The 23,792-nt window shown below is 59.9% G+C and overlaps 7 protein-coding genes across 7 annotated transcripts; 4 read left to right on the forward strand and 3 right to left on the reverse strand.

Moving 5' to 3' along the window:
- The first annotated feature begins 2,033 nt into the window (after positions 1 to 2,033).
- LOC62_01G001137 (uncharacterized protein) lies at positions 2,034 to 4,883 on the forward strand. Its single transcript, XM_062767611.1, has 3 exons — positions 2,034 to 2,436; positions 2,999 to 3,541; positions 3,598 to 4,883. Exons 2-3 carry the CDS (start codon positions 3,253 to 3,255, stop codon positions 4,683 to 4,685), a joined length of 1,377 nt encoding a protein of 458 aa, XP_062623595.1. The 5' UTR covers positions 2,034 to 2,436; positions 2,999 to 3,252; the 3' UTR covers positions 4,686 to 4,883.
- Positions 4,884 to 5,186: 303 nt separating this feature from the next.
- PIM1 (Lon protease, mitochondrial) lies at positions 5,187 to 8,909 on the forward strand. Its single transcript, XM_062767612.1, has 3 exons — positions 5,187 to 6,584; positions 6,621 to 8,573; positions 8,620 to 8,909. Exons 1-3 carry the CDS (start codon positions 5,309 to 5,311, stop codon positions 8,811 to 8,813), a joined length of 3,423 nt encoding a protein of 1,140 aa, XP_062623596.1. The 5' UTR covers positions 5,187 to 5,308; the 3' UTR covers positions 8,814 to 8,909.
- An 18-nt stretch (positions 8,910 to 8,927) lies between these two features.
- On the reverse strand, positions 8,928 to 10,319 carry MSP1_1 (Protein MSP1). The gene is made up of 4 exons (XM_062767613.1): positions 10,246 to 10,319; positions 9,671 to 10,194; positions 9,356 to 9,601; positions 8,928 to 9,286 (listed from the first exon to the last, which is right to left on the reverse strand). The coding sequence occupies exons 1-4, from the start codon at positions 10,283 to 10,285 to the stop codon at positions 8,984 to 8,986; spliced, it is 1,113 nt and encodes a 370-aa protein (XP_062623597.1). The 5' UTR covers positions 10,286 to 10,319; the 3' UTR covers positions 8,928 to 8,983.
- An 838-nt stretch (positions 10,320 to 11,157) lies between these two features.
- Positions 11,158 to 17,167, forward strand: LOC62_01G001140 (uncharacterized protein; the record flags this gene model as incomplete). Its single annotated transcript, XM_062767614.1, has 4 exons — positions 11,158 to 11,317; positions 11,370 to 13,060; positions 13,100 to 16,781; positions 16,827 to 17,167. 4 exons carry the CDS (start codon positions 11,158 to 11,160, stop codon positions 17,165 to 17,167), a joined length of 5,874 nt encoding a protein of 1,957 aa, XP_062623598.1.
- Positions 17,168 to 17,333: 166 nt separating this feature from the next.
- Chd4 (Chromodomain-helicase-DNA-binding protein 4) lies at positions 17,334 to 20,914 on the reverse strand (the record flags this gene model as incomplete). Its single annotated transcript, XM_062767615.1, has 15 exons — positions 17,334 to 17,705; positions 17,741 to 18,009; positions 18,054 to 18,157; positions 18,195 to 18,264; positions 18,311 to 18,390; positions 18,429 to 18,509; positions 18,549 to 18,649; positions 18,685 to 18,875; positions 18,909 to 19,188; positions 19,224 to 19,586; positions 19,632 to 19,762; positions 19,805 to 20,252; positions 20,290 to 20,319; positions 20,363 to 20,521; positions 20,558 to 20,914. The coding sequence occupies 15 exons, from the start codon at positions 20,912 to 20,914 to the stop codon at positions 17,334 to 17,336; spliced, it is 3,036 nt and encodes a 1,011-aa protein (XP_062623599.1).
- A 1,111-nt stretch (positions 20,915 to 22,025) lies between these two features.
- Positions 22,026 to 22,984, forward strand: LOC62_01G001142 (uncharacterized protein). Its single transcript, XM_062767616.1, has 8 exons — positions 22,026 to 22,141; positions 22,263 to 22,366; positions 22,416 to 22,462; positions 22,519 to 22,542; positions 22,614 to 22,635; positions 22,672 to 22,751; positions 22,796 to 22,859; positions 22,897 to 22,984. Exons 1-8 carry the CDS (start codon positions 22,106 to 22,108, stop codon positions 22,931 to 22,933), a joined length of 414 nt encoding a protein of 137 aa, XP_062623600.1. The 5' UTR covers positions 22,026 to 22,105; the 3' UTR covers positions 22,934 to 22,984.
- Positions 22,985 to 23,079: 95 nt separating this feature from the next.
- On the reverse strand, positions 23,080 to 23,607 carry LOC62_01G001143 (uncharacterized protein; the record flags this gene model as incomplete). The annotated part of the gene is made up of 2 exons (XM_062767617.1): positions 23,080 to 23,277; positions 23,338 to 23,607. The coding sequence occupies 2 exons, from the start codon at positions 23,605 to 23,607 to the stop codon at positions 23,080 to 23,082; spliced, it is 468 nt and encodes a 155-aa protein (XP_062623601.1).
- Between the last annotated feature and the right edge of the window lie 185 nt (positions 23,608 to 23,792).

Consider the following 23,792-nt stretch of genomic DNA (forward strand, 5'->3'; position numbering starts at 1 on the left):
CTGCGCGCATTGTGCGGTGGACTGTGAGGGGGGACGGAATAAAAATGATGGCTCAAAGTCACGTGAGTGCCTCACTGGTTGCAAGGCTGACTGTGTCAAAGAGCGTGGTTGTTAGTGCGTCGTGTACGCCCGCCACTGAACCACTGCAGAAGGCGCGTCACTATTGCTGCTGTAATCCGCAATGTTTCTAGTTTTCTAGTCGCGACGAGACGAGCCACGCGCCTGCAGCGTGGGCGCCAGCTGACCGAGCTGGATCACCCCCGCCACGTACTCCTCTTGCCCATCCATTGGCACATTGCTACATGAAGGAGCACTGCAGGAGACGCTCAAAAGGGGAAAGGGTTTCGACACTTTTGTTGGGAACGAGGATCTCCCGCCACCCGTCATTGTTTATGTACGTAAACTGGCTCTCAACTGGCACAGCTGGCACGGCACTGCCACACGCTCTACTGCCTGCAAGGCCCAACTCTAAACAACGGCAGTACGACGTGCTACCGAACTACCGACCCCCGACAGCCCGACTTTACAACATGAGGGAAGAGGGTCTTGTGTAACAGGAACCACTGGCAGCCACTCGCAGCAAAACAACGCGTGCGTACCACATGCACGACACGTCCATGGTGCCCCTGGTCAACGACACCTGTCGTAAACTTGTCTTTGGTTAATGAGATGCACCTCCAAGCCTTTATCCAGGACTGCATTGGCGTCTGCCCTGGCTATGAAACGATTGCACTCGACCCACACAGGCAGAGGAGAGACAGAGAGCTCCGGTGTCAGCCAAGTAGGAAGCAATCGCCGTTGAGGTTGCCGTGTCCCCATTTAACCGCCTCCTGATCTTCCTCGGGTGGCTTGTAGGGGTGAGTCATGTACCATTGTTACGCGTCAAACCAAGCTCATTTACGCACTTGGAGTACGTGAGCGTGTTTAGAGTGTATGCACGCCCATCCAGCCCGCATGTCTGAAGCTCTAGGAGTGTGTGCGCTGCGCAAGTCGTCTCAGTTCCGGTCGACAACACCAACATTGTGCCTCGACCCATGGTGCTATCCGTACAACGCTCTCTACTCGCGGTCAGCAAGACCCGTGAAACTGTTGTATGGATGGGGTCGGGGTACGGACAACCAGGGTGGAACGAGGAAAGAGGTGTCGCGGCCACCCTGTATAGTTACGAAGGACCTGTTCCCGAGTGAGGGTGAGGGTTGTCGTGGTGACTTGTGCCAAGCCTCGCGACTGCAAAGCAAAATAGATGAAACGCACGCGCGTACGCGCTGTGCACAGTGTGCGTGTCGTGCGTGTCTTTTTTGCTTTTACTTTTGCCCGCTGGTGCGGAACACAAGTGGAACAGGAATGGGCGGGTCGCGAGCCCGACAAGATGCACGAGAAGAGACGGTGGCTCACTTGGGATGAGCATTCGCCAGGAAACCAGCCAGAGCGGCCCACAGTCAGGGCCAGGGTTCCGGACGAGTCGCGTCTTGCGGCCAGGCACGGATCACAAACTGACGGAACGATGGCAATGCGCGGGTGGTGGATTGGTGCGCTCTTGGTGGCATGGTGGCAGCGGGCACAGTGCTGGCGCGGTGGATCGCGCGCGCGGCAGTGGCTTTTGGGAACACGCCAATGGGTAGTGCATGGCTTGTTGGGGCTTAGCTCGCGGTCGAGCGGTCTCGCTGTCGCGGTAGACGAGTGGCCCTCTTACACCACCCCCCCCCCTCATCCCCTCCGCGCGACTCGCCCCTGGAGCCAAACCCTGTCTACCATTAAGACCCTGACTAGTCGACACGACACGTCCCTGGGATCCGTCCAACCCGTCTACCTGCCGTAGCGCGTGCGCCCCAACTCGCCCTCCGCGCGCGGCTCGCCTCCCCCCCCGCCGCCGCCGCCAACTCGACTCCAACCCCCCCCGTCCCTGTCTCAATCCCATCCGACCCTAAACCCTACAGCCAACACCTTCCCCTTGCGTCCTCAACTCGCTCAACGACCGCACACCGACCAACGAGGGAGGCAGGTCGCTCCTCACTCTGCTGCTGCATGGCCGACGAACACTCTATTACACCCCTTGCTTCCACTTCTCCTTCTTCTTCTTCTCAACTTACCAACACCAACGGCCCGTTTGCTGGTTCAACGGCCGCGACACTCTCTCGTTCCCTCCCCAACATCACTTTCAACTAGCTGAACACCACACCGGCCATCGACACGGGCCACTCTTTCGCTCTTTTAACCAACAAATCCCCCCACCGCCCCTCTCCTCGGCGGACGCGATAACGACTCGCCCAAAGAGACGATACACATCGTCCCCATTGCCCCCAGTTGCAGCCTGCACAACGTCTGTTATCCCAGACGTAACCTGCTTGCTCTTCGGGTGATACCAAATTTGCGGTTGTTCTCTTCGACCGTCTGAGAAGAGGGAATATAGATATCAGTGGTGTGCACACGCGTTTGGTGAGTAGAAGCCTTGCCGATCATTACCCCGTTCCAGATCACCCGTAGTCGTGCGCGCCAAAGGGAAGGAGGCCAAGGCGTCGGGCAGTGCACGTATGGCACGCGAGGCCTGTGCTCGCCGGGCACGACGTCGTTGGCGTCGACAAGGAGGCGCGCCGGGCGGCGCCTCCGCCCGCCGAACGAGGGGCACAACACACACATTGCAGACGCACGCACCGCCGCCCGCTGGGACCTCCTTCTCCTCCACTGTGCCGTGCCGTGCGCGCTGCGTGTGCCCTTGTGCACGTCGCGCACGTCGCCCACCGCCTCATTGATGGCGTGTGGCCTCTACATGGTGACCAAGTGGTCTGAGCGCGCGCGTTTCCTTCCCCAGCCCCCCTCCTCCCTTCCTTTCCCCTCGCTGTCCGCCCTGTCAACCAACTCGTCTTCACTCTTCACACTCTCCTTCTCTTTCCTCTCTGCTCCCTCCCGAGGTGCCTCCCAGTCACCCACGCCCGACTCTTTTCACCCCTCCTACTCCCTTGTTGTGCATTTTCAGACACAGTACTAATACCGCCGCCAGCTTGTTCCGCAAGCGTCACCTTCTTTCGCCCGTCCGACTCTACGAGTTCGTCTTCGACCATTCTCCGCGCCACCCATTGCCGCTTGTTCGCTGGCGACAGGTGCCGAAAGTCGGCCTCCATATAGCACATCCAGGTACTGGCAACCTCGCCTCGACGGCCCCCCAACCAACCGCAAAGAGCTTCGAGCAGGTCTCGAATCACCCCACCCCCAGATCAATAACACCCCCAACTCCTCAAGCTGACAACAATCAACATGTCCGCTTATCTCACCTACTCGTCTCCCGACCCGACCCCATTACGCACTGTAGCTCACTCAGTCGCTGAGGCGGCACTTCAGTCGGGACCAAACTCGCCTTCTATCAACATGTCCATGTCGGAACTCATGGATGCCGCGCCTCTCCTCGATGACGCGTGGGTCGAGACAGCCGACATTGGTACATGGCCTCGTCTGAAGACGAAGCGCTCCGAGAGCTTTGCAGACCGCGGCCAGCCGTTGTGGGAGGCCGTCGTTTCTGCTCAAGAGCGCCGTGAGCGTGAGTTTGGTGAGTGGTTGTCATATGTTTGTGTTTGTGGCACAGGGCGCTAACATTGTTCTCAGGCTCCCCGATTCTTGCAGCGCCCGCCCCTAGGACACCACGAACGCCTGGACGTGCCCCACCACCTCGCGCATGGACGCTGGCTCACACGCCCATGCACGCGAGGCTCACGGCTGCGATCAACACGGACGGCAGGTCGACCTACGACCAAGAAGTCACCCTTACGACTCGCTCGGCTGAGCAGTCTCCTGTCGACTCTGCCTTCGCGGTCATGAGCCCCCTCGCGGAGGCTCTCCCCCGTCTCTCGGCCCAGGACTTTGCTATCCAGGCGCAGGAGAAGGCTGCGATCGCCGCACACGCGCGTACCCGCTCCGACTTTAACAGGTCGCCATCCAGTGTTCTTCGTTCTCAGCAGCAGCCCAGATTCCGTCCCCGCCTCCCAAGCCTCGCCCAGATCCAGGCCAAGATGCACGGCTCCGCTTCGTCACCAGTGTATACCAACCACCGTGCTCAGTTCCGCAGCGACTCGGTCGACTCTGTCGACTCTGAGGGCCCGCAGACTCCTACGGAAGAATTCTCCTCGTTTGACATCAAGGCCTACCTTGGATCAAACAACCGCCCCATGACTCCTGACAGCCCCTCGCTCGAGTCTCGCCTCGCTCCCTTCCTTCGTGAGCGCACCAACGGTCGCCTCTCGCGACCAAGGTCCTACGGTGGAAGCGACGACTCGTACGCCGACGATGTTGAAGACTTCTCGCGCACGCCCCTTGGTCCATCTCGTGTTCAGAACCAGGCCACCATTCGGGCAAAGCAGACGACTCCTCATACCCCAACAAGAGCTCTTTGGGCTCGCGACCAGGTTACGTTTGTGGTCACGCCACCAAAGTCTACCAACTATGTCGACCCTCCTACCTCACCAACCGAGTCCGTTCAGTCTACGGTCTCTTCGACTCCTTCTCTCCCGATCATCACCTGCACTCCCGCAGATGAGCCCGACTCGGACGAGGAGTCTGAAGGCGACGTGATTGTGTTCAACGGCGAGGTCGAGCTCGACTCTGACGAGGAGGACGAGGTTGAGCGTAGGGAACGCGAGAAGCGGGGCATGGAGATGCGGTCCCGTTTGCTTCGTCGGTCATCAGAGGGGATGTAATCCCCTTTGGTAGAGTTTTTCGGCCGATGATGCGATCGGAGGAGCCAAGTTTCCTAATCCTCCGTCCCTGTCCCCGTAGCTGTGTCTATTATATCTCTCGAACATTGATTATCCCACCACCGTCCCATCCCCCGCCATCCAGTGGCCCCATTCGCCTCGCCTCCCCTCATACCGCCTGGCTTTGACTCTCTACGAGGCGTGTACAGTACGTATTGGACTTTCGGGCCCAACCATAATGCAGAATGTCGTCTGTTTATGCTTTTTGTGACCACATGCGCGGCGGTTTGTGTCGTCATGGGATGTTCTAGATAAATCCATCAGCCTAATAATTAGAGTCGCCACTAATGATTTGACCCAAGTAAAAGGGCAACCTCCACTTTGCTCGGCCAGCCCGAGGCGAGCAAGGGCGAGTCGATAGGCTGGTTCCGGGCAGGGAAGGCGACACCCCTCCCAGAGTACGCGTGATGAGCAAGCGTCACTCATGACAAGTGACAACGTCCACTCGTCCTTCTAGCACTTTGCCCATTCTTCAAAGACGAACACCACCTTGTAGCATTCAAACTCACACTACTCTATCCTAGACTCAAGCTCGAGACACACTCTACTCCCCCATCACATCACACATGGTGCCTCTTCGTGTCGTAGCACGAGCGAGGGCTCCAAGGCTCATCTCGACCTCGGCCCTCCGCATCGGCGTTCCATCAGCAGCATCAGCGTCACCCACCCCCATCGCAGGCCCATCACGATGCGCAGCAGAGTACCTCGCTTGGCACGCCCGGCCATCTCTCCACTCTCAGGTCCGCGCCCTGCACTCGTCGCCCCGCTCCTTAAAGGACAAGCGATGGGTCAACTCGGCGCAGAAGGCACAGGAAGAGGCCGAGGAAGGCGAGGGCGAGGAGGCTGAGGGCGAGACGGCCACCAAGGAGGAGACATCTGCGACCGAGTCCCCCAAGGGCAAGGACAAGGATGTCAAGACCAAGGTCGTCGAGGCCGAGGCATCCGAGACCGCCAAGACGGAGGAGAAGAGCGCCGCCGAGTCCGAGTCCAAGACGAAGCAGGCCGCTTCGACTGCTTCAGCGTCCGGCGTCGCCCCGCCAGAGGGCGTCGCCGCCACCAAGAGCGCTGGCTCGGGCAAGGGCAAGGAGATTGCCAAGCCCTCCATCCCCGAAATCTACCCCCAGGTGCTCGCCCTCCCCATCACGCGTCGCCCTCTCTTCCCCGGCTTCTACAAGGCCGTGACCATCACCTCGCCCGCTGTCATCAAGGCTATCCGCGAGCTCATCGCCCACGGTCAGCCCTACATCGGAGCCTTCCTCCTCAAGGATTCCGACTCGGACTCGGACGTGATCACCAGCCTCGACCAGGTGCACCCCGTCGGCGTGTTCGCCCAGATCACGAGCGTCTTCTCCTCGGCCGACACGAACCGCCAGCAGAACGCCGAGACGGACGAGAGTGGCGAGCCCAAGCCCGAGACTCTGACGGCTGTTCTCTACCCCCATCGCCGTATCCACATCGACGAGCTCGTCGTCGCCGGCCCTCCTGAGCCTCCTACTATCGAGGGCGAAGCAGCCGAAGCCGCCGCTGTCGAGGCCGCCGTCCCGGAAGCCAAGGAGGAGGCCGAGGTCGCCTCCTTTGAGAAGGAGGTTCCTAGCGTCGAGGAGACGAAGGAAGCCCTCGGCGAGAATGCCGAGGACGCCGAGGCCAAGGACGAGGACCTCAAGCACCAGTCCCAGATCGGCTTCCTCCACCCTCTCCTTCCCGAGATCTCGCTCACCAACGTGTCCAATCTCGTGCTCGAGCCTCACAAGAAGGACAACCAGGTCATCCGCGCCATCATGGGCGAGATCCTCGCTGTCTTCAAGGAGATTGCCCAGCTCCAGCCCATCTTCCGCGAGCAGAGTGAGTTAACCTCAGCGACTCCGTGCTGACCCATAGTCGCTTCCTTCACCATGTCCAACTCGGCTGCCAACGTCTTTGACGAGCCCGACAAGCTTGCCGACTTTGCCGCTGCTGTGTCGACTGGTGACGTTCACGACCTCCAGGCCGTTCTCGAGTCGCTGTCGGTCGAGGACCGTCTTCAGAAGGCGCTCCTGATCCTCAAGAAGGAGCTCATCAACGCCCAGCTTCAGAGCAAGATTTCGCGTGACGTCGAGAGCAAGATCCAGAAGCGCCAGCGCGAGTACTACCTCATGGAGCAGCTCAAGGGTATCAAGAAGGAGCTCGGCATGGAGAGCGACGGCAAGGACAAGCTCGTCGAGCGCTTCAAGGAGAAGGCCGCCAAACTTGCCATGCCGGAGGGCGTCAAGAAGGTGTTTGACGAGGAGCTCAACAAGCTCATGCACCTCGAGCCCGCCGCCAGCGAGTTCAACGTCACCCGCAACTACCTCGACTGGCTCACCCAGATCCCCTGGGGCGTCCACTCGCCCGAGAACTTCAACATTGCCCACGCGACCCAGGTTCTCGACGAGGACCACTACGGTCTCAAGGATGTCAAGGACCGCATCCTCGAGTTCCTCGCTGTCGGCAAGCTCCGCGGCACCGTCGAGGGCAAGATCATCTGTCTTGCCGGTCCCCCCGGTGTTGGTAAGACGTCGATCGGCAAGAGCATTGCCCGCGCCCTTGGCCGTCAGTTCTTCCGCTTCTCCGTCGGTGGTCTCACCGATGTTGCCGAGATCAAGGGCCACCGTAGGACGTACATTGGTGCCATGCCCGGCAAGCCCATCCAGGCCCTCAAGAAGGTCGCCACTGAGAACCCCCTTATTCTCATCGACGAGGTCGACAAGATTGGCCGTGGCCACAATGGCGACCCCTCCAGCGCGCTCCTCGAGATGCTCGACCCCGAGCAGAACACGTCGTTCCTTGACCACTACATGGACGTTCCCGTCGACCTGTCCCGTGTCCTCTTTGTCTGCACGGCCAACGTCTTGGACACCATCCCCGCCCCGCTCCTCGACCGTATGGAGGTTCTCGAGGTCAACGGTTACGTCTCGGCTGAGAAGATGAACATTGCCGAGAAGTACCTCTCCCCTCAGGCCAAGGACGCGTCAGGTCTCAAGGACGTCGACATTGAGATTGAGCCCGAGGCGATTGAGACCCTTATCCGCTGGTACTGCCGCGAGTCTGGTGTCCGTAACCTCAAGAAGCACATCGACAAGATTTACCGCAAGGCCGCGTTCAAGATCGTTGACGACCTCGGCGAGGCAGCGCTCCCTGAGCCCACCGAGCCTGAGAACTCGCGCTCTGTCGAGACCCAGGAGGCGGATGTCAAGCCCAAGTCTGAGCGCCTGCCTGGAGACGAGGCTGGCAAGGAGCCCGACACTACCCACGTCACCACCAAGGTGCGCGAGCCTCTCACAATCCCAGAGGGTATTCACGTCCGTGTGACCAAGGACAACCTCAAGGACTATGTCGGCCCTCCCGTCTACCACAAGGACCGCCTGTACACCAAGGCGCCACCTGCCGGTGTTAGCACTGGTCTTGGCTACCTTGGCAACGGCTCGGGATCCGTCATGCCCATCGAGGTCACGTCCATGCCTGGCAAGGGCGGCCTCCAGCTTACCGGCAAGCTGGGCGAGGTCATTCGCGAGTCGGCCCAGATCGCCCTCAGCTGGGTCAAGGCCAACGCCTTCCTTCTCGGTATCACCAAGAGCGAGGCCGACCTGACTGTCAACGACCGGGATATCCACTTGCATATGCCAGAGGGTGGCATTGGAAAGGAGGGACCGAGTGCAGGAACCGCCATTCTTACTGCCTTTGTTTCGCTCTTGACGCGCACCCAGGTCGACCCTGATGTGGCTATGACTGGAGAAATCTCGCTGCACGGCCAGGTTCTTCCTGTCGGTGGTCTCAAGGAGAAGATCCTTGCTGCCCACCGCGCCGGCATCAAGAGTGAGTAGAGTTGCGTTCCTTCGGCATGATGCTAACTCTCCGCCAGAGCTCGTCGTTCCCGCCGCGTGCAAGTCGGATATCGACGAGAACGTGCCCGAGAGTGTCAAGGCAGGCATCGAGTTTGTCTTTGTCGACGACGTGCGCCAGGTCATCCACGAGGTCTTCCGCGGCACCGACATTGCGCAGCGCTGGCTTGAGACGCTGCCAGTCGATGAGCCTCCCCAACGCGAGACGCACTAGGCATGGTATGACAGAGTAATTTAGAGCGCAGCAGAAGTAGTAGAGAATCGCACGGCATAGGGAAGACACAATCATCATGCATCACTCTTGTAACGCACCAGCCAGCTGCAGTCGTCCGTGTGAGATGGGATGCATGCGCGCGAACCGAACCATGCAATCTAACAAACAATCTAATCGACAGGGTCAATGTACGCTGTGGGCGCGGCCCTGCGTGATGGGTCGACATAGTTGTGCGCGTGAGAGTCGTGGAGCGCAAAGTCTTCCAGTGTGAGTGGGCGGACCTTGAATCCCTCTTTGCGCGCGGCCTCGAGGCCATCCTTTCCTGCCTTGCCCTTTTCACGCATAAACTCGCGGACGGGGACCATGGCGGCGTTGCGACACGTCTCTTTCAGGTCGGAGCCTGACAGGCCGTCCGTCTTGCGCGCGAGCGCCTCGATCGTGAAGCCGGGAGCCGTCTTGGTATGTGACAGCATCTGGGAGGGGGGTGGGGTGAGTGGCGAACGTGAGAAATCCAAGTGGGCAGGCAAAGCGCCACAACGCACCAGTGTCAAGATCTTGACCCGCTGCTCGTAGTTTGGCAGGCGGATCGCAAAGCGCTTGGGCATGCGTCGGAGGATGGCGGGGTCGATGTCGTTGGGGCGGTTAGTGGCGCCAAGCACCAGAATGCGGTCCGAGCCAGACGTGAGGCCGTCCCACAGCGTCATGAACTCGGCCTTGAGCATACCCGTGACCTCGTGGTCGGCTGCCGAGCGCTCGCGGAAGAGCGAGTCGATCTCGTCGATAAAGATCTGGGTGGGGTTAGCCGCTGGGGTGTGGGGGTGAGGAGGGTGGCTCGGGCCTGGCCCCACGGCACTCACGATACTAGGCTGGACCTTGCGCGCAAGCGAGAACAAGCCGTTGACAAGCTTGTTGCTCTCGCCAAACCACTTGCTCGTGAGACTCGACAGGGGGAGGTTGATAAACGTCGCGCCAGACTCTTTTGCCAGCGCCTTGGCGAGCATGGTCTTGCCGCACCCTGGGTGGCCGTACAGCAGCACACCGCGCGGGGCCGACAGCAGCCCGCCGCCAGATGCGAACAGCTCGGGGAAGGTGAGCGGGTAGATGACCGTCTCGCGGAGGCTCGAGATGATCTCGTCCAGGCCGCCAATCGACTCAAACGTCGTCTCGAGCGCATTCGGCGGGATGATCTCGGCCGCGATTGACGTCTCGTACTCGTCCAAATCGAGCGCGGCGAGCTGTTCCTTCGACAGGCCGGTCTGGCTGAGCAGCGACTCGCCCTTGGCTTTCGCCTTCTTCGTCGCGCCTCCGGGCTCGGCGAGCGACGACAGGACGTATCGCAGCGCATAGTACAGCGCCACCTGGGACGCGGCGAAAAAGGCCACTGGGCGGTGTGAGATTGGGAGGAGGAAGCTGCGGCACGAGATGAACTCACCGTCCATTACGACGCGGCCGACGTCTCTTGAATTTGGCATGGTGGGAGGTCGAGCTGGAAGTGAATGGCAAAATGGACAAAGTCAGAAGAAGACGAGTGCGTGTCGCTGGCCCGGTTTGTTTTCGGTAATGCGCTGTCCGTGGTGGTGGCAACCCGAGTAAAGGCGAGCACCGAGCCGGCCGGCTGCCTGGTGAGATGGGAGCAAGAGAGAAACGGGAGTATTTTTTGGCGATGACAACGCATTCATCACACAAAAATGGCGCTACGGTGGCGACACAGATTCAGGGGTGGACATGCGAGGAGCGCATGGGTTTCGCGTGGTAGAACAAGGTTGTAACGGCATGGTGTAACGTCACTTTTGATCTCTTGTAAACAGTGGTACAGTGGTAGTACACTGATTGTCCATCGAGTGGTGCACTGCGCCCATAGCTCCAACGCGCTCCAACGCGTCCCTCGACCTAAACATCACACAACACGCTGCTCTTCTCTCGACTCCCTCCTGCCACTCGCACCCGCCGACGCGAGAACATTACCCGCCACCTCGGTGGCGTTGGTGGCTTGAGCCTAGGTGCGAGAGAGCCAAAAGCCACGTAATATTTTCTGGCACCTCGCGCCCTGGATGCAGCGCGCGCGTCACTTTCCCTGTCCTGAAAGCAATCTCGACGACGCGCCTGGTCTCACTCGGGCCAACAAGCTGCAACCTCTTCCTCGACTCCTCATCTCCTCATCATCATCCTTTGTGTTAAGCAGCACATCGCAGCTCTTAATACCCCTGCTCCTCAACTGCAACCCACTCGCCCTCATCACCACTCTCCTCAGCGAACCACCACCGCCTCTACCGCTTCTTTCCTTCACGCGCGCGCGAAAATCAATCGCGCCGCGCTGCCCGCGTAGGCTCACCACACCACCGCAATGTCTCCCATTACGCGACGTGCCGCCTCCAACCAGTCGGTCATCTTCGACTCGCACACTACGCCGATCGCTTCGTCGTCCAAGAGCGCGCAGCGCTCCACCAGTGCGCCGAGCTCAAAATCGTCGCCTCTCGATCCCCTCCGCGCAGCCAAGACTGTCGGTGAGTCGTGGTGTCAAGTAAACGAAGATGGTTCACAACTGACGCTCTCCAGCCGGTCCCCTGCGCTCGCTGAGCGCGGATCGCAGAAACAGAGTCGCTTTCTCGCCAAACAACCACACAAAGCTCTTCAACACCAACGAGCCTGTTGTCCCTGAAGCCCCTACATCAATACGGTCCTACCGCACCTCTTCCCCCGAAGCCATCTCCTCCTCCCCTTCCTCCCACCGTGCGTCCGACGACTCGACAGACGGTGTCCGACCTATTCTCAAGCGCCACGACCACACGATTCGCGTGGCAAAATCAGTCAAGGAGGGAACGTGGAACAACAGAGAGCCTGCGCGCCTGCGCGTGATCGGCGCCATGCCCCGCATGGACAGCCCCTCCATGTTCCTCTCGACCTTAGACGCCGCAGAGGACGGCATTGCCGGCGTCCCCATCTCCGACGACGCACCTCCATCTGACGATAGTGACTCGTCTGGCGATGGACAGGCTGGTGGCCAACCTTCCAATCGGCCAAGAGGGGCCGACAACTTTAGCGACGAGTCCGAGGAAGAAGAGCAGGAGGAGGGACTCCATCCTTCCTACCTCGTTGAGAATCTGCTGTCTGGCGATGCTGACCTCCTCACTCTTGAGGAGTCGTACACGTCGCTCACGCTGCGCCTGCGCGAAAGCTTATTCGACGTCGGCCCGCCCACGCTCGCAGTGCACACCGAGTTTGAGCAGGTTTGCAAGGAGATTCGCGATGAAGCCCCGGCCATCGTCTGCGCCGTTCAGCGCGACCTGAATCGCCTCATGGGCAAGGTCCCCAACTCGGAGACAACCGCGTCCACCTCGCCGTTCCGTGGCCTTACCCCCGCCTACAGCTTACCACCATCACCACAAAAGACGCCGAAGAGAGGGTACACCGAGTCCGAGGTCCTCTACCGCCGCGAGGCGGCCGGTGTTGGATGCGCGGCGTTGAGGTTCCTCACCGTGGTGTGCAGCTCGCCTCGCCTCTTCACCCTGTTCACGGAGGCCGATGTTCAAGCTCTCCTCGACCAGGTGCTGGTTATCCCCAGGACGCCTATCCTCCCAACCCCCAGCCCTAAGCGAACGTTCAGCCAGGCCATCATGATCTTCTCTCAAGTGCGGCTTCCATCAGCATGGATCAGGCCACTGGAGAGCAAGATCACTCGCTCCCTGGAGAGTGCGCTCACTACGGTCGCCATCGGCGTCTTTGCCCTCAAAGACCCATCACCGATCAGGAAGGAGGCGTTCAACGCCGTCAACAACTTGCTCAAGATGTACCCTGACATCTTCTTCCCCGCATACACACAACTCCTCCCCGTGTGTCTGCGGACCCTCTCCAGTCCACTACCCGCGCTGAGGAAGAGCGCGTCCGCTGCGGCTGCCGCGTTCCAGACAGCCAAGCTTCGGCTTCAGGACGACGCGGACCGCCTCCTCCAAGACGACTCGTCAACACAAACTGCTTGGAACAAGACAAGATCGGTCGTCGTCCGCAGCGAAGCATTTGTCGCCAACTTCCTTCGCGGTGTCCTCAAGTCGCCAAGATCAAAATCTGCATACGACAAAGATGGAGAGAAGAGCACCGAGTGGTCGCCGATCGAGGCTATCTTCCGCCGCACTGTCGGAACGGCCGAGGAAGTGGCCTGGGCTTGCTCCACCTGGGCCATACTGGTCAGCTTGATTGGCAAGGAGTTCAGTTCGTCTCCTCTGGTCAAGGACATCGGTCATATCATGGACGTGAGTTATAAATTCGAGAAGCGTAACTGACAACATCAGCGGTCGCTCCAGCCGTCAACAAACGCCGTCCGCCCCACCTTGGCCAGCGCCGCTTGGCAGCACGCTATCCACGCTTACCTTCACGCCGGCTCGACGGCTTCACTGTCCGACTCTGGCCGCGTCGTGCGCTCGTACAACGCGTTCAGTGCTTCATCTTACGAGGATGTTGACGAACGTCTCCGAACCATCGCTTTACCTGTCGGTGTTTCGTTAGCCCAGGCCAGTGACACCAAGCACGTCGCACGAGCTCTCACTACCCGGCCCGATTTCCACAACGAGCAGCGATGGAGTTGGCAGCGGTCTGAGAAGCCGCGTAAACTGGCTTGGATGATCACGACGGGGCTTGTGGCACCGGCACTGCTGTACGCCTACACGGTTATCGCTCTCACCGACGAGGACCAACCCGCTCGCGAGGTCACACGCATGTCCGGCTTGCCTTCCTCGGACGGCATCGTTGTCGACATCTCTCCAGAAGAGCGCCGGCTGCCTCGTTTGGATCGCACATTCGACCTCGTTCTCATGCCCATCCTCAAGCAGTTCTTCAGCATCTGTGGCGTTGACAGGCTCAAGAACCTTGGCTGGGAAATGCTCGAGGCTGTGACTGCTGCACCTTTGACTGGACCACTGCCCAAGCTGGAGCGCCTGCTCTCGCGTCGTTACCTCAGTGGTGAGATCCTCCACCTTGACAAGGTGGCCCCCGAGGTCGTCGACAAGTTCGATGCCGACTTCATCCTCCCCTCAGAAATTCCAGGATGGGGAAGATTATGGGCGGCCAAGCGCCTCGGCAAGCTCCTCGCGCTGTTCGAAGAAGCTTTCGACGGCATCCGTGGTGTGAACGACCTCGCAGCTGTCGAGTGGGTCACCAACGCCGACGGCCTCGTTCTGCTGCCAACGGTGCTTTCACGCATCTGGGGCAACCTTCTCCGTGCGCTTGCCATCACCGACATCCCCGAGTCGGCCCCAACGCCGCTCTTCATTGTCGGCCTCCAGGCCATCACGCGGCAGATCGTTAGCATCTTCCAGCGGGATCCTACAACGTACATGCCTATTTGCCTTCTCGACGCGAGCGGCAAGTCGACCCTCAATACCGACGCTATCCGCCTGGGTGTCACTCTCCACCTTTTCAACGTTGCAGTTGAAGTCTTGGGCGAGAAGACATTAGGAGCGACGCTCATCAACCAGCAATTTAACAGAAACCCAGCTGAAGAGTCGCCTTTCGCTGCCGAAGCGCTGGGTCAGCCTACTGTTGTCGGCAATCTTCTTGGCCCGTTAACCCGCTCCAAGCTCTCCTCAACCATGGACCCCAAGGTCCGCCAGCTGTTCTGTCAACTTGTCAGCGCTCTCCTCAACACCGGTTCAACGCGCGACATTGGCACCCGCCTCCTGGGTGAAGTCTCCAACTCGATGCCGTGGATCTTTGAGAACGACGAGCAGATGCAGCTCGACGTGTGGCGCTTACTGGCACTCAAGTGGTCTGAGGTCATTGACCTCCAGCCCGCTGCCACAGCCTCTGCCACCAACCACACTGGAGAGGTTCTGGTCAGTTTGCTGTCGTGCCCCTTCAGAAATGCGGAAGCCACTTCGGTGTGGTACAACAACCCATCGACCGAGGACCTCGAGGCGTGGCAGTCGCTCCTCAAGGTCTCGGTTCTTCGCTTCCGTGCCAAGCGTGTCGGCTCAAACTTTGGTGTTCTCGAGACTCTCTCAGCTCACCTCGACGACTTTATTCGCGTTCAGGACGACGACTCGGAGCAGACGAAACAGCGTAAAGCCTCCACTACCACCATCTCGTGCCTCGCCGCGGCCATGTCGTGGATCTCGTTTGTGCCGACGGAGCACTACCACGCTGCCCACTACAGCATCAACGAGAACTTTGTTCCTGTCGACTTCCTGGCCTTCGTTTCATCGGCTCTTGTGGCAGCTTTCGACAGCGCCTCGGATACCCACTTTGCTGCCGTGGGGAAGCTCGTACAGAACATCACGGCCCTATTCCAGTCTCTGCCGCCCGACTCGGTCGCCGATGTCCTCGACCCTCTGCGTCCCGGACTGGCCGTCTGGATGACGGACGCGCCCAAGTCCGTTCATGCAGAGCTTGGGGCCCAGCTGGACGACCTCTACATCGCTGTCCTTTGCGCTCTTACTATCGCTATCGAGAACAACGACCTGCCGGCAGCTAGCGCGACGATGAACGAGTACATCGACATGTACGCTCCGCGCCTGTCCCGCGGAACGAGCAGTGCCGTCCCTACTGCGTTCCAAGACTTCTGGCGTCGGTCTTTCCAGTCCGTCGAGGGGCTGGACTACTCGGATGACGTCGCTGGCTTTGTGCGTGATGTCCTCACCGCTCTGCCTGGCTACATCATGGCTGAGGGCCTGTCATTACAAGAGTCCTCTGCCAGTTCGGACCAGTACCCCTACGCCGAGTCTGTTCCTATCCAAGTGGCGGAACCTGAGGCCGTGGTTATGGAAGAGGCCTCGGAGTCTGAGCCAGTCGTTGAAGACCAAGGCAACGAGGAGCCCGTTCCCCAGCCATCTGAAGGGGCACGTCTCGGGAACACATCTACCAACTACGACGCAGACATCTCAGCATCGCTTCCGCCACCCACGCAGACGCGATCTGGTAGACTGCGCCGTAGCCAGTCTCGGAGCCAGGAGGCGCCACTCGTGGCTGACTCGTCGTCTGCATCGTCACCTGCGGACACTACCGACGTCTTTGGTCCGACCAAATCGAGACGCGTTAAGAAGGCGAACAAGCTAGCCAGAGCCAAGTCGTTACGTGACGCCAGGCTTCAGGAGCGCCATGATGCCCAGGTCGCTCTCGACAAGTCGGCACTCTCACGTTCCAAGAGCTGGGCGGCTGCTACTCGCCGCAAATCACCCCGCCGTGCATCGACATCGCCACCTGTGGAAGCAGGAGACATGACGGTCATCCCTGAGACCGACGACGAGGCAGCGGACGACGACGAGCAGTTGGGCAAAACTCAACTGCTCCACTCTTCGCGTTCCGACGAGGATGCTGCGCGGGGACTCTTCTCTTCTGCAAGCAGGTGGTTGCGCAAGGTGCCCAGCATCGGCTCGTTGTTTACGCCTACCCAAGCAGAACTGAGCCAGCGTAACTCGCACACCTCTCGCAGCTTCGACCGCCTCGAACAACTCGAGGAGGACAATGCGGAGGCCGATACGCCACTGGCTTCTCGACCGCTTCGCCATAAGAGCCACAAAAACCGGAAGAGCCAAGAGGTGGATCAGCCTCATGCCGTTCAGGAGCGTGCAGAACCGTTGGCTGAGCCGGCCGCCGTGGAGGACGAGCCTCGCTCGGCGGGCAGTTCTCGTGACTCGACCCCCGCCTCGTCGCAGGCTTCTACCCGCCGCAAACGTGCGGCCTCCAACGACGAGGGACTCAAGACAACAAAGCGGCGCCGACGGGGCGCCAAGAAGCCTGCCCGTGACTCTCGGTCCCGCAGCCGCAGTCAGAGCTTCCCTCCCGACGAGGACGACGAGCTTTTGCTTTCGCCCGAGAGCGCAGAGCGGGCGCGACGGGAGGAGCAGAGACTCATTGCCGAGGACGACGCCCGCATTGAAAGGCTACAGCAGCAGGCCTCACCCTTGGCGGGTAGAAGTGGTGCCGAGGAGCCCGAGGAAGTGGACGAGGATGAGTTTGTTGAGAGCGGCGTCTTCGATGGTGAGTGGAATTGTCTCTGCGCTAGAACTTCGGCTAACCCATCAGACGCGCCGGGTGATAAGTCGCCCATGGCAGCCAGGACACAACCAGCGGTCTCGACCCCCGATGCCGGGCCCTCGTCGCCGACTGCTGACGCCGTGATTGAGCCACCCGCGTTCGCGCCGACGCCGATCCGCCGCACGGCCGCTCAGCAGCGCGTACTTGCGATGGTGGGGCAGGCGGCCGACGCGCACGCTGCGATCGCCTCTCTTGACTTTGATGGGGTTATCGAGCTCCTGGGCAACGCCGAGCGCCTGAGAGCGCTCGCGACCGCCGCTCTGCAGGCGCAGGCCGAGCAGGCGAGGCAGGAGAGGCGGAGACGGAGGGCCAGTACTGGCCAAGAGTAAGAAGGAGGAGGAGGAGGGGGGGGGGGGGGGTGAGTTGGGATTGTTAGTTTCATCATTTCATTTGCATTGGCTCCTATCCATAGTTGTGTTGATTAGATGTATCGCATTGGTCTCTAAGATGGCATGACAGCAATGCGTAATTTACATGGGTGGACTCTAACTAGGTCTAGTCGACCTCGATGACCTCGGAGGGCTGCACTGAGTCCCTCGTCCGCCTCTCTGGTGCAGTCTGTGATGGGCCTGCCTCCCCGCCCTCATTGTCCCCATTAGGGGCGGCGCCTCCGTCTTTGCTCCCTTCTCCGTCCTTGCCGCCCTCTCCGTCATCTCCCTCCTTGGTCCCATTGACAGCCGCCGTGCCATTCGGCAGCGCATCGCCATTGGCCACCTCCTTACCCTTGCCCTTGGCCTTCGCAGCCTGCGCTTTCTTCTTCTTCCTTTGCTTCATGATGTTGTTGATGGCCTCCTTGTGGCGGTGGAGGATACGTTTGTTGAGCACCTTCTGCGCCGGGGTAAGGGAGATGGGGACGATGATCTCGACCTGGATGTGTTAGTCCACTCGCGCCAATGACGTACCTTGGGTGGAAGCTTGAGGACGTCGGCCTTGACACGCCGCAGAATGTATGGCTTGATCATCTCGTGAAGTTCAAGAATCAGAGACTCTGTCAGGTTCTCAAAGCGCTCCTCAAGCTCTTCGAGGTATCTGAAGCTCTCTGGGTCGAGGAAGTTGAGAAGGTTGAAGATCTCGCGCAGGTTGTTGTTCAACGGTGTGCCCGTCAGGAGGATGCGGTGGACAGAATTGAGCGTCTTGAGGCGGTTGAAAATCAAACTGGAATTCGATTTCACTGACAGACGTCAGCTGATGCCTCTCCAGAGTCAGGATACTAACAGCGCTGGCCCTCATCCACGATGACCACCTCCCAGCGTGGCATACGACTAAAGACTGCGAACTCGCTGCTGGTGATCATGTCGTATGTCGTGAGGACGACATGGCTGGCGGGTGTCAACTAGGGAGCAATTTCAAACCTACGCCTTGAGTCCAGCGGCCTTGTTTTGTGCGCCCTTGTGATACAGCTCGAACTTTGAGACGACCTTTCGCGCTACATGGGGTCAGCGTTGTTATCTTGGTAGGATGAGGCGACGTACAGGAAGCGACACCATAGTACGGCACAACGCGCAGATGTGGCACCCATTTCTCAAACTCGCGAACCCAGTTGGTAATTGTTCTAAGCTGTCAACCCTGTCCATGACCCCAGTGACCTACGAGTTTGGCACAATGACCAGTGCTGGGTAGATTCCAAAGTCCTCAGAACCGAGGTGGCCAAGGAAGGAAGCAACTTGGATGCTGCGCGTTAGTAATGACAGTGGCAGCAATCCTACGCACGTCTTGCCCAAGCCCATGTCGTCTGCAAGAATGCAGCTTTCGCGTTTCAAGTGCTTGTATGTGAGCCACTGAAATCCTTCAATTTGGAAGGGCATGAGGGTCTGGGCTGTTAGCTGCGTTCATCGACCACACTCACTCCTCCAACAACACACTCCGGCTGCTCGTTGGGAGGGGCACGTGAAGTGCGGGCAAGTCGCTCGCGAGCTTTGATTTGTTTATCATTGAGAACTGGGATCTTGACGCGGCGCGCAGCAAGGTATCGCTTCAAGGCGTGCTTGAATGCCGGGTACAGCTCTGAGTCGACCGGGGGCGGGGTGTCCCAGCAGGCTGTCGTCAGCCGTGCTCCCTCGTGGCACTCACATTGATCATACTGGAGGTCGTCCCATTTGGCCAAGAACCAGGTCACAAGTGTTGCAACCTCATCAACATCGTCCTCTGACAGCTTGCGGCCAGCCATGCTTTCCCAACGCTCAATCTCCACGGCCTTTTCGATTGGTGGTTCCTTACCATTGACTGGCTCCCAGTCAGACTCCTCGCTTTCCGAGTCCGACTCGATAACCCTGCCGTTGGATTTGGCCTTTCCCTTGCCCTTTCGCTTCTTTGGTGGAAGTAGCATCGCATCAATGACACGGTCGACAGTCTGGCGTTAGAGCCTGGCTCATGGTACGCACTCACGCTCCATGCAATGGGCAGGCTTTCAGCCGCCTCTGGGTCTGGTGGGACCCCGTGGTGCTTCTTGTCCCGCTCACTGGCCTCGAGGACGTTGGCGATCGTTGGCGCCTCCATCGTATCACCGAATGTTGCCAGGGTCTCATCGGTGATGAGGTTGAGAGCGGGACCCTTCTCCACGAAGTTCTTGAGCTTTGGAGGCGAAACCTTGTACACCCAAGGATGTGGCGCCCACACGACATGGCGGAATGAACGCCCCTCGAACTTCACCAGATACTCGCGAGGAAGCGGATCGCGGTACAGGGGAACCTCGTCTTCTTCGAGTTCAGGCTCAGTGGCATTTGCAGGCCACGGGCGCCAAGCGATAATCTGTAGTCGTTAGCTCCGAGTCAAGTCAGAGGAGGTAAGACGCACGCTTTCGACCTTGTAGTTCCACTCTCGGCACTGATGGCAGTACCAAGCACTGCCCTGGGCGCTGGTTGTTTGGTAGACATGTGCCAGGGAAGGCAGCGCAAACTTGTCTCCGTCTGGGAATGGGCTCTTCACTGTGGTGTGTCAGTCATGTGTGAGTATAGTAGGTCACGTACAATGTTCATAGTGCACGCCCAATTTACACCTGAAACACCTGAAGATGAGGGGAGCAGGCTTTGAATGCCTCAACCCATCAGGCCTGAAGGGATCCTCGACCGGACCGGCGTTCACTGGTTTTGGAGGCTCGTCAGGAGTTGAGGGGGGCGGTGGGGCCGAGTTGCCGCCACCGGCATCATCGTCGCTGTCGATGACTATCGGCTCGTCGGTACCGCCGCCATTGGCCATGGTGCTTGTTGTTCCATTCGCCAAGGGGTGCGGCTTCTGAGCCTTCTCCTCGGGCAACCTGGAGTGGTGACATACAAAGCATTCAGGTGTTGTTTCGCAGCTCTCGCAGAGGAAGGTGGCGGACTCGTGGATTTCAATGTTTCTGCGTCTTGGGGCGTCCGGGTTCTTGGTCCTAAAGGCGTGAAGGATATCCTTTCGCTGGTTTGGCTTCAAGCATCCCTGCGGCGGTTAGTTTGAACGTGAACGAAGCACTCACCCAGTGCCACGACACTGTACACCGTTCGCACTACATCCCGTCAGCAAGACTCCAGTTTTAGGGCCGGACCCACCTCCAGCCAACCCATCATGATCCGAGCCCGCTCCTCCTCGGACATATCCCAGTCGTCGTCGTCGTCCTTGCGTCGTCGAGGCGCCATGCCCTTCTTCTTCTTCTTAAGAGCTTTCTCCAGCAACTCGTCCGCCGGCCCATTGTGGCACCTCTCGCAAACCTGAAGCAGTTAGAGGCGCCCTCGTCTGCCACACACCTGTCGGTGTCGGGCCAGGATCTTCCGTGACGTCGGCAAGGGCGATGCTTTTGGAGAGTCGTCCGAGCTCGATTCCAACTCGTATATATCGTCCTCGTTGTCCAACTCGTTTTCCCCTTCACTCTCCCACTCCTTCTGTGTGGGGTGGTATGAGGCCGTCGAGGCGGAAGACAGCTCGCGGTGGGTCTGCGGCACCTTGGCCTTTGGCTTTGGTTTCTTCGCGGGCGCAGCCGCGGTGCGAGTCTTTTTGGATTCTCGTGCACGCTTCCTAGCCCTAGGGTCGTCGGAAGCCTCAGACTCGGAGTCGTCTCGTATTGGTGACTGGTGGATCAGGCTACGCACTCCCTCTGCCAACATACCTTGCGGCTACTCCGCATCGTCCTCCACGTCGGAGCAACTGCACCTCGCGTTCGCCGTCGATGGCCTAATACGCCGTCGCTCGACGCGTCATCCTCCGAATCGCTGTCGTCGACTTCTACCACTCCCTCCTCGCTGTAGAGTTCGTCGCATGGCGTCTCGACCGCGCGGTTGCGCACCAGAGCCTTGGTAGTTCTGGGGGGTGGGCGTCGCTGGACCTTGCGCCCAGTTGCAGCTTCCTTCTCCGACTGGGCGAGGAGACGGCGCCGGCTCGAGCTTGTCGGCGGCTGTAGGCCCTCGTCGATGTGGTACGTCATTAACTTGCTGAGTGGCTGGAATGGGATCTCGACCTCGACGACGGTGCGGCGTGCAGGCGTCCATGAGTACTCTGATATCGAGCGCACTGAGCCGATGTGTGCCTCGGGCTCGGAGTCCAGCGCCAGCGGGTCAGGGCTACTGGGCGCTACGAGGACAGCTGGGGGCCGTCGCGATGACGAGCGTGTGGACCGTGTTGGGCGTGTTGGCGTCCTGCTCGCACGGTGGCGAGACGACGAAGCGTGCGGCGACTCTTCATCACTGCCGGGGAAGAGCTGGGCGGCGAGACCGCCTGGCGTGTTGCTTGATCGCCTGGTCGGCGTGACGCTTGCCGAGCTACTCCTTCCTTGCCTTGGGGGCTCCCTGGGCGTCAAGGACGCGAGGACCTCTTCTTCGTCCGACTCCATGAGCTCGGGGTCTGATGTCGAGACCATGGTGTGTGTTGAGGTATGATGTGAGAGAGTGATATGGTCCACCTCTCACCTCATTGCTTTTGTGTGGTGGTTATCGCAGCCGATTATTGTTGTTGTCAGAGATCATCCACCAGACACTGTGCCAGCCGGCCAGACGCGGTCCAGTCATCTCGCCGCGTCGTGAAATGGGACATTTGGCGCCAATAGCACCCACGTGACTTTTGTAATTGATTTTGATTTTTATTAGGTCTGTCTTGTATTACAGCAGATGGACGTGATGCTTTGCCGAGCCGATCGTCATTGGGAGAGGGAAAGGAATGTGACGCGTCGCGGCAGCAACCAAACAAACAGCCCACCTGGCCACCCACCTCCCACCTCCCCCTTCCGCCCTTCTCACTCTTCCTCGCCATCCACCATCCAACCAACTCGTATCCATAACCCCACATCCATCCACCTACTAACAATGTACCGCCTCGCCCGCCCCACCCTCAACGCCCTCGTAAGTGGCCGCCTGCAACAGGACGCGAATGCCCGTGCAACGCACGCGATCCGACGCGTCGTTGCCGTGTCGGCATGGTCGCGCGCTCGCGTGTCGCCACCGGCAGCTGACATCCACGCAGAAGGCCCCCGTCGGCCAGCGCAACTTTGCCAAGGCTACCCTTCTCGGCCGTCTCGGCAGCTCGCCCTCGGTCCACGAGACGCAGGACGGCCGCAAGTTTGTGACGTGGGTGGCTCTGATATCGGTCACCAGCCAGTGAACTCACGCGCATCAGCTACAACCTCGCTGTTCCCAAGCCCCCCAAGCGTGACGCCGACGGCAGTGAGTAGAGCGGCGCTTGTTGCGTCTGGATCGAACCGAGCTGACACTCGCTCCAGAGGTCGTCCTCGGCCCCGACGGATGTGAGTAGAGAACTGCCTCCGGAGCATGATCGTCTCCTCACGCGGAATGCTTCGCTGACTCTTCCCTCCAGTCCCTGTCCGCGACACCAACTGGTGAGGGTGCCGCTGTTGCTGCTGCTAACCCGCCAGGTTCACCGTGTTCAACTTCATCCCCAACTCGGTCGAGTACCTCTCGGCTCTCCAGCCCGGCACCCAGCTCCTTGTCGAGGGTGAGTGGCACCCTCTCCTCTTCAGGCTATCACTCACACCCCAGCCAACCTCGAGTCGCGCTCAAGTACTGACGAGGCCGGCAACCACCAGAAGGACCTCTTCCTCCGGTGGGTAGCTGCCCGGAGTCCCTAGCTAACCCCGCAGCGAGCTCTCGCACAAGATTGTCTCGAAGAAGAAGTAAATACATGTTGCAGTCTTTCTTGTACACGGATGCAGAATGATTGAATGCGTGTGGGGGGCTTGGGTATGATGATGGGGCTGAGAATGGGGCGCTGAGAATGAGGCTGAAGGTGGCGGGATTGTGCAAGCCAACAGTGCAAGCCGCGCCTAGTCGATCCAGGCTGGCTCCTCGCCATCATCGTCGTCATCGTACACGAACCGACGCGACACGTCGTCGCTCGCAAAGCGCTTATGCAGCTCCGCCTGCATGGCAGCAACGTACGCGGGGCTCGAGGCGATGAGGAGCGCGTCGAGGGATTCGTACGCCGTGGTCGGGAGGGGGGTGTCAAGGGTCCACCTGTCGACCTAGCCGTCGGCGTCAGCTGCCTCCCCTTCCCTCCCTCCTCCTTCCTTCGCCACACTCACGCGATACCCGCCCGCAGAGAGGCTGACCACCGCCTCCCCCTCGCCAGCGAGGAACACGACGCGCGCGCGCGCGACCACGCGGTCGGGCGTATGCCCGCTCAAGTCGGCTTCAGCTTGCACCTCTGCGCGTTCGGCAGCGGAGCGCGGGAACGACTCCGCCTCGAGCAGCTCGGTGCGCGCGTCCACCCCGAACGCGTGCGATGCCAGCGCGAGACGCAGCTCGGATATTGGGTCCAGCAGGAGATTGTGCTCTGGCGGCGTGGTGGACATGGCGGTGGGTGTTGTTGTGGCCGGCGCGTGCGAGTGACATTCGCGTTGAGGACCCGCCCGTGGCTGATGGCGTTCCCCACTCCGCGTCATGCCACGCGAGGTCGTGCCTGGGGGCGGACTCGGCCACTCACTGGGCTTGGCTGACAACTCCCAACACCTGTGTGGTCTCCGACACGTTCCTACTG

Source organism: Vanrija pseudolonga, chromosome 1 (genome assembly GCF_020906515.1).
Source record: "Vanrija pseudolonga chromosome 1, complete sequence".
Classification (NCBI taxonomy): Eukaryota; Fungi; Basidiomycota; class Tremellomycetes; order Trichosporonales; family Trichosporonaceae; genus Vanrija; species Vanrija pseudolonga.

What these genes read in the sequence shown, in the direction of transcription:
- MSP1_1 (XM_062767613.1), bottom strand. Translation starts at nt 10,285, where the DNA reads ATGCCAAATTCAAGAGACGTCGGCCGCGTCGTAATGGACG. An exon ending in CGGCCGCGTCGTAATGGACG is followed by an intron (nt 10,195 to 10,245) that starts GTGAGTTCATCT and finishes CACACCGCCCAG; the next exon opens with TGGCCTTTTTCGCCGCGTCC. An exon ending in GGGTCAAGATCTTGACACTG is followed by an intron (nt 9,287 to 9,355) that starts GTGCGTTGTGGC and finishes CCCCCCTCCCAG; the next exon opens with ATGCTGTCACATACCAAGAC.
- LOC62_01G001142 (XM_062767616.1), top strand. Translation starts at nt 22,106, where the DNA reads ATGTACCGCCTCGCCCGCCCCACCCTCAACGCCCTC. An exon ending in CCTGTCCGCGACACCAACTG is followed by an intron (nt 22,636 to 22,671) that starts GTGAGGGTGCCG and finishes CTAACCCGCCAG; the next exon opens with GTTCACCGTGTTCAACTTCA. An exon ending in CACCCAGCTCCTTGTCGAGG is followed by an intron (nt 22,752 to 22,795) that starts GTGAGTGGCACC and finishes CTCACACCCCAG; the next exon opens with CCAACCTCGAGTCGCGCTCA.
- LOC62_01G001137 (XM_062767611.1), top strand. Translation starts at nt 3,253, where the DNA reads ATGTCCGCTTATCTCACCTACTCGTCTCCCGACCCGACCCCATTACGC. An exon ending in GCGCCGTGAGCGTGAGTTTG is followed by an intron (nt 3,542 to 3,597) that starts GTGAGTGGTTGT and finishes CATTGTTCTCAG; the next exon opens with GCTCCCCGATTCTTGCAGCG.
- PIM1 (XM_062767612.1), top strand. Translation starts at nt 5,309, where the DNA reads ATGGTGCCTCTTCGTGTCGTAGCACGAGCGAGGGCTCCAAGGCTCATC. An exon ending in GCCCATCTTCCGCGAGCAGA is followed by an intron (nt 6,585 to 6,620) that starts GTGAGTTAACCT and finishes GCTGACCCATAG; the next exon opens with TCGCTTCCTTCACCATGTCC. An exon ending in CCACCGCGCCGGCATCAAGA is followed by an intron (nt 8,574 to 8,619) that starts GTGAGTAGAGTT and finishes ACTCTCCGCCAG; the next exon opens with AGCTCGTCGTTCCCGCCGCG.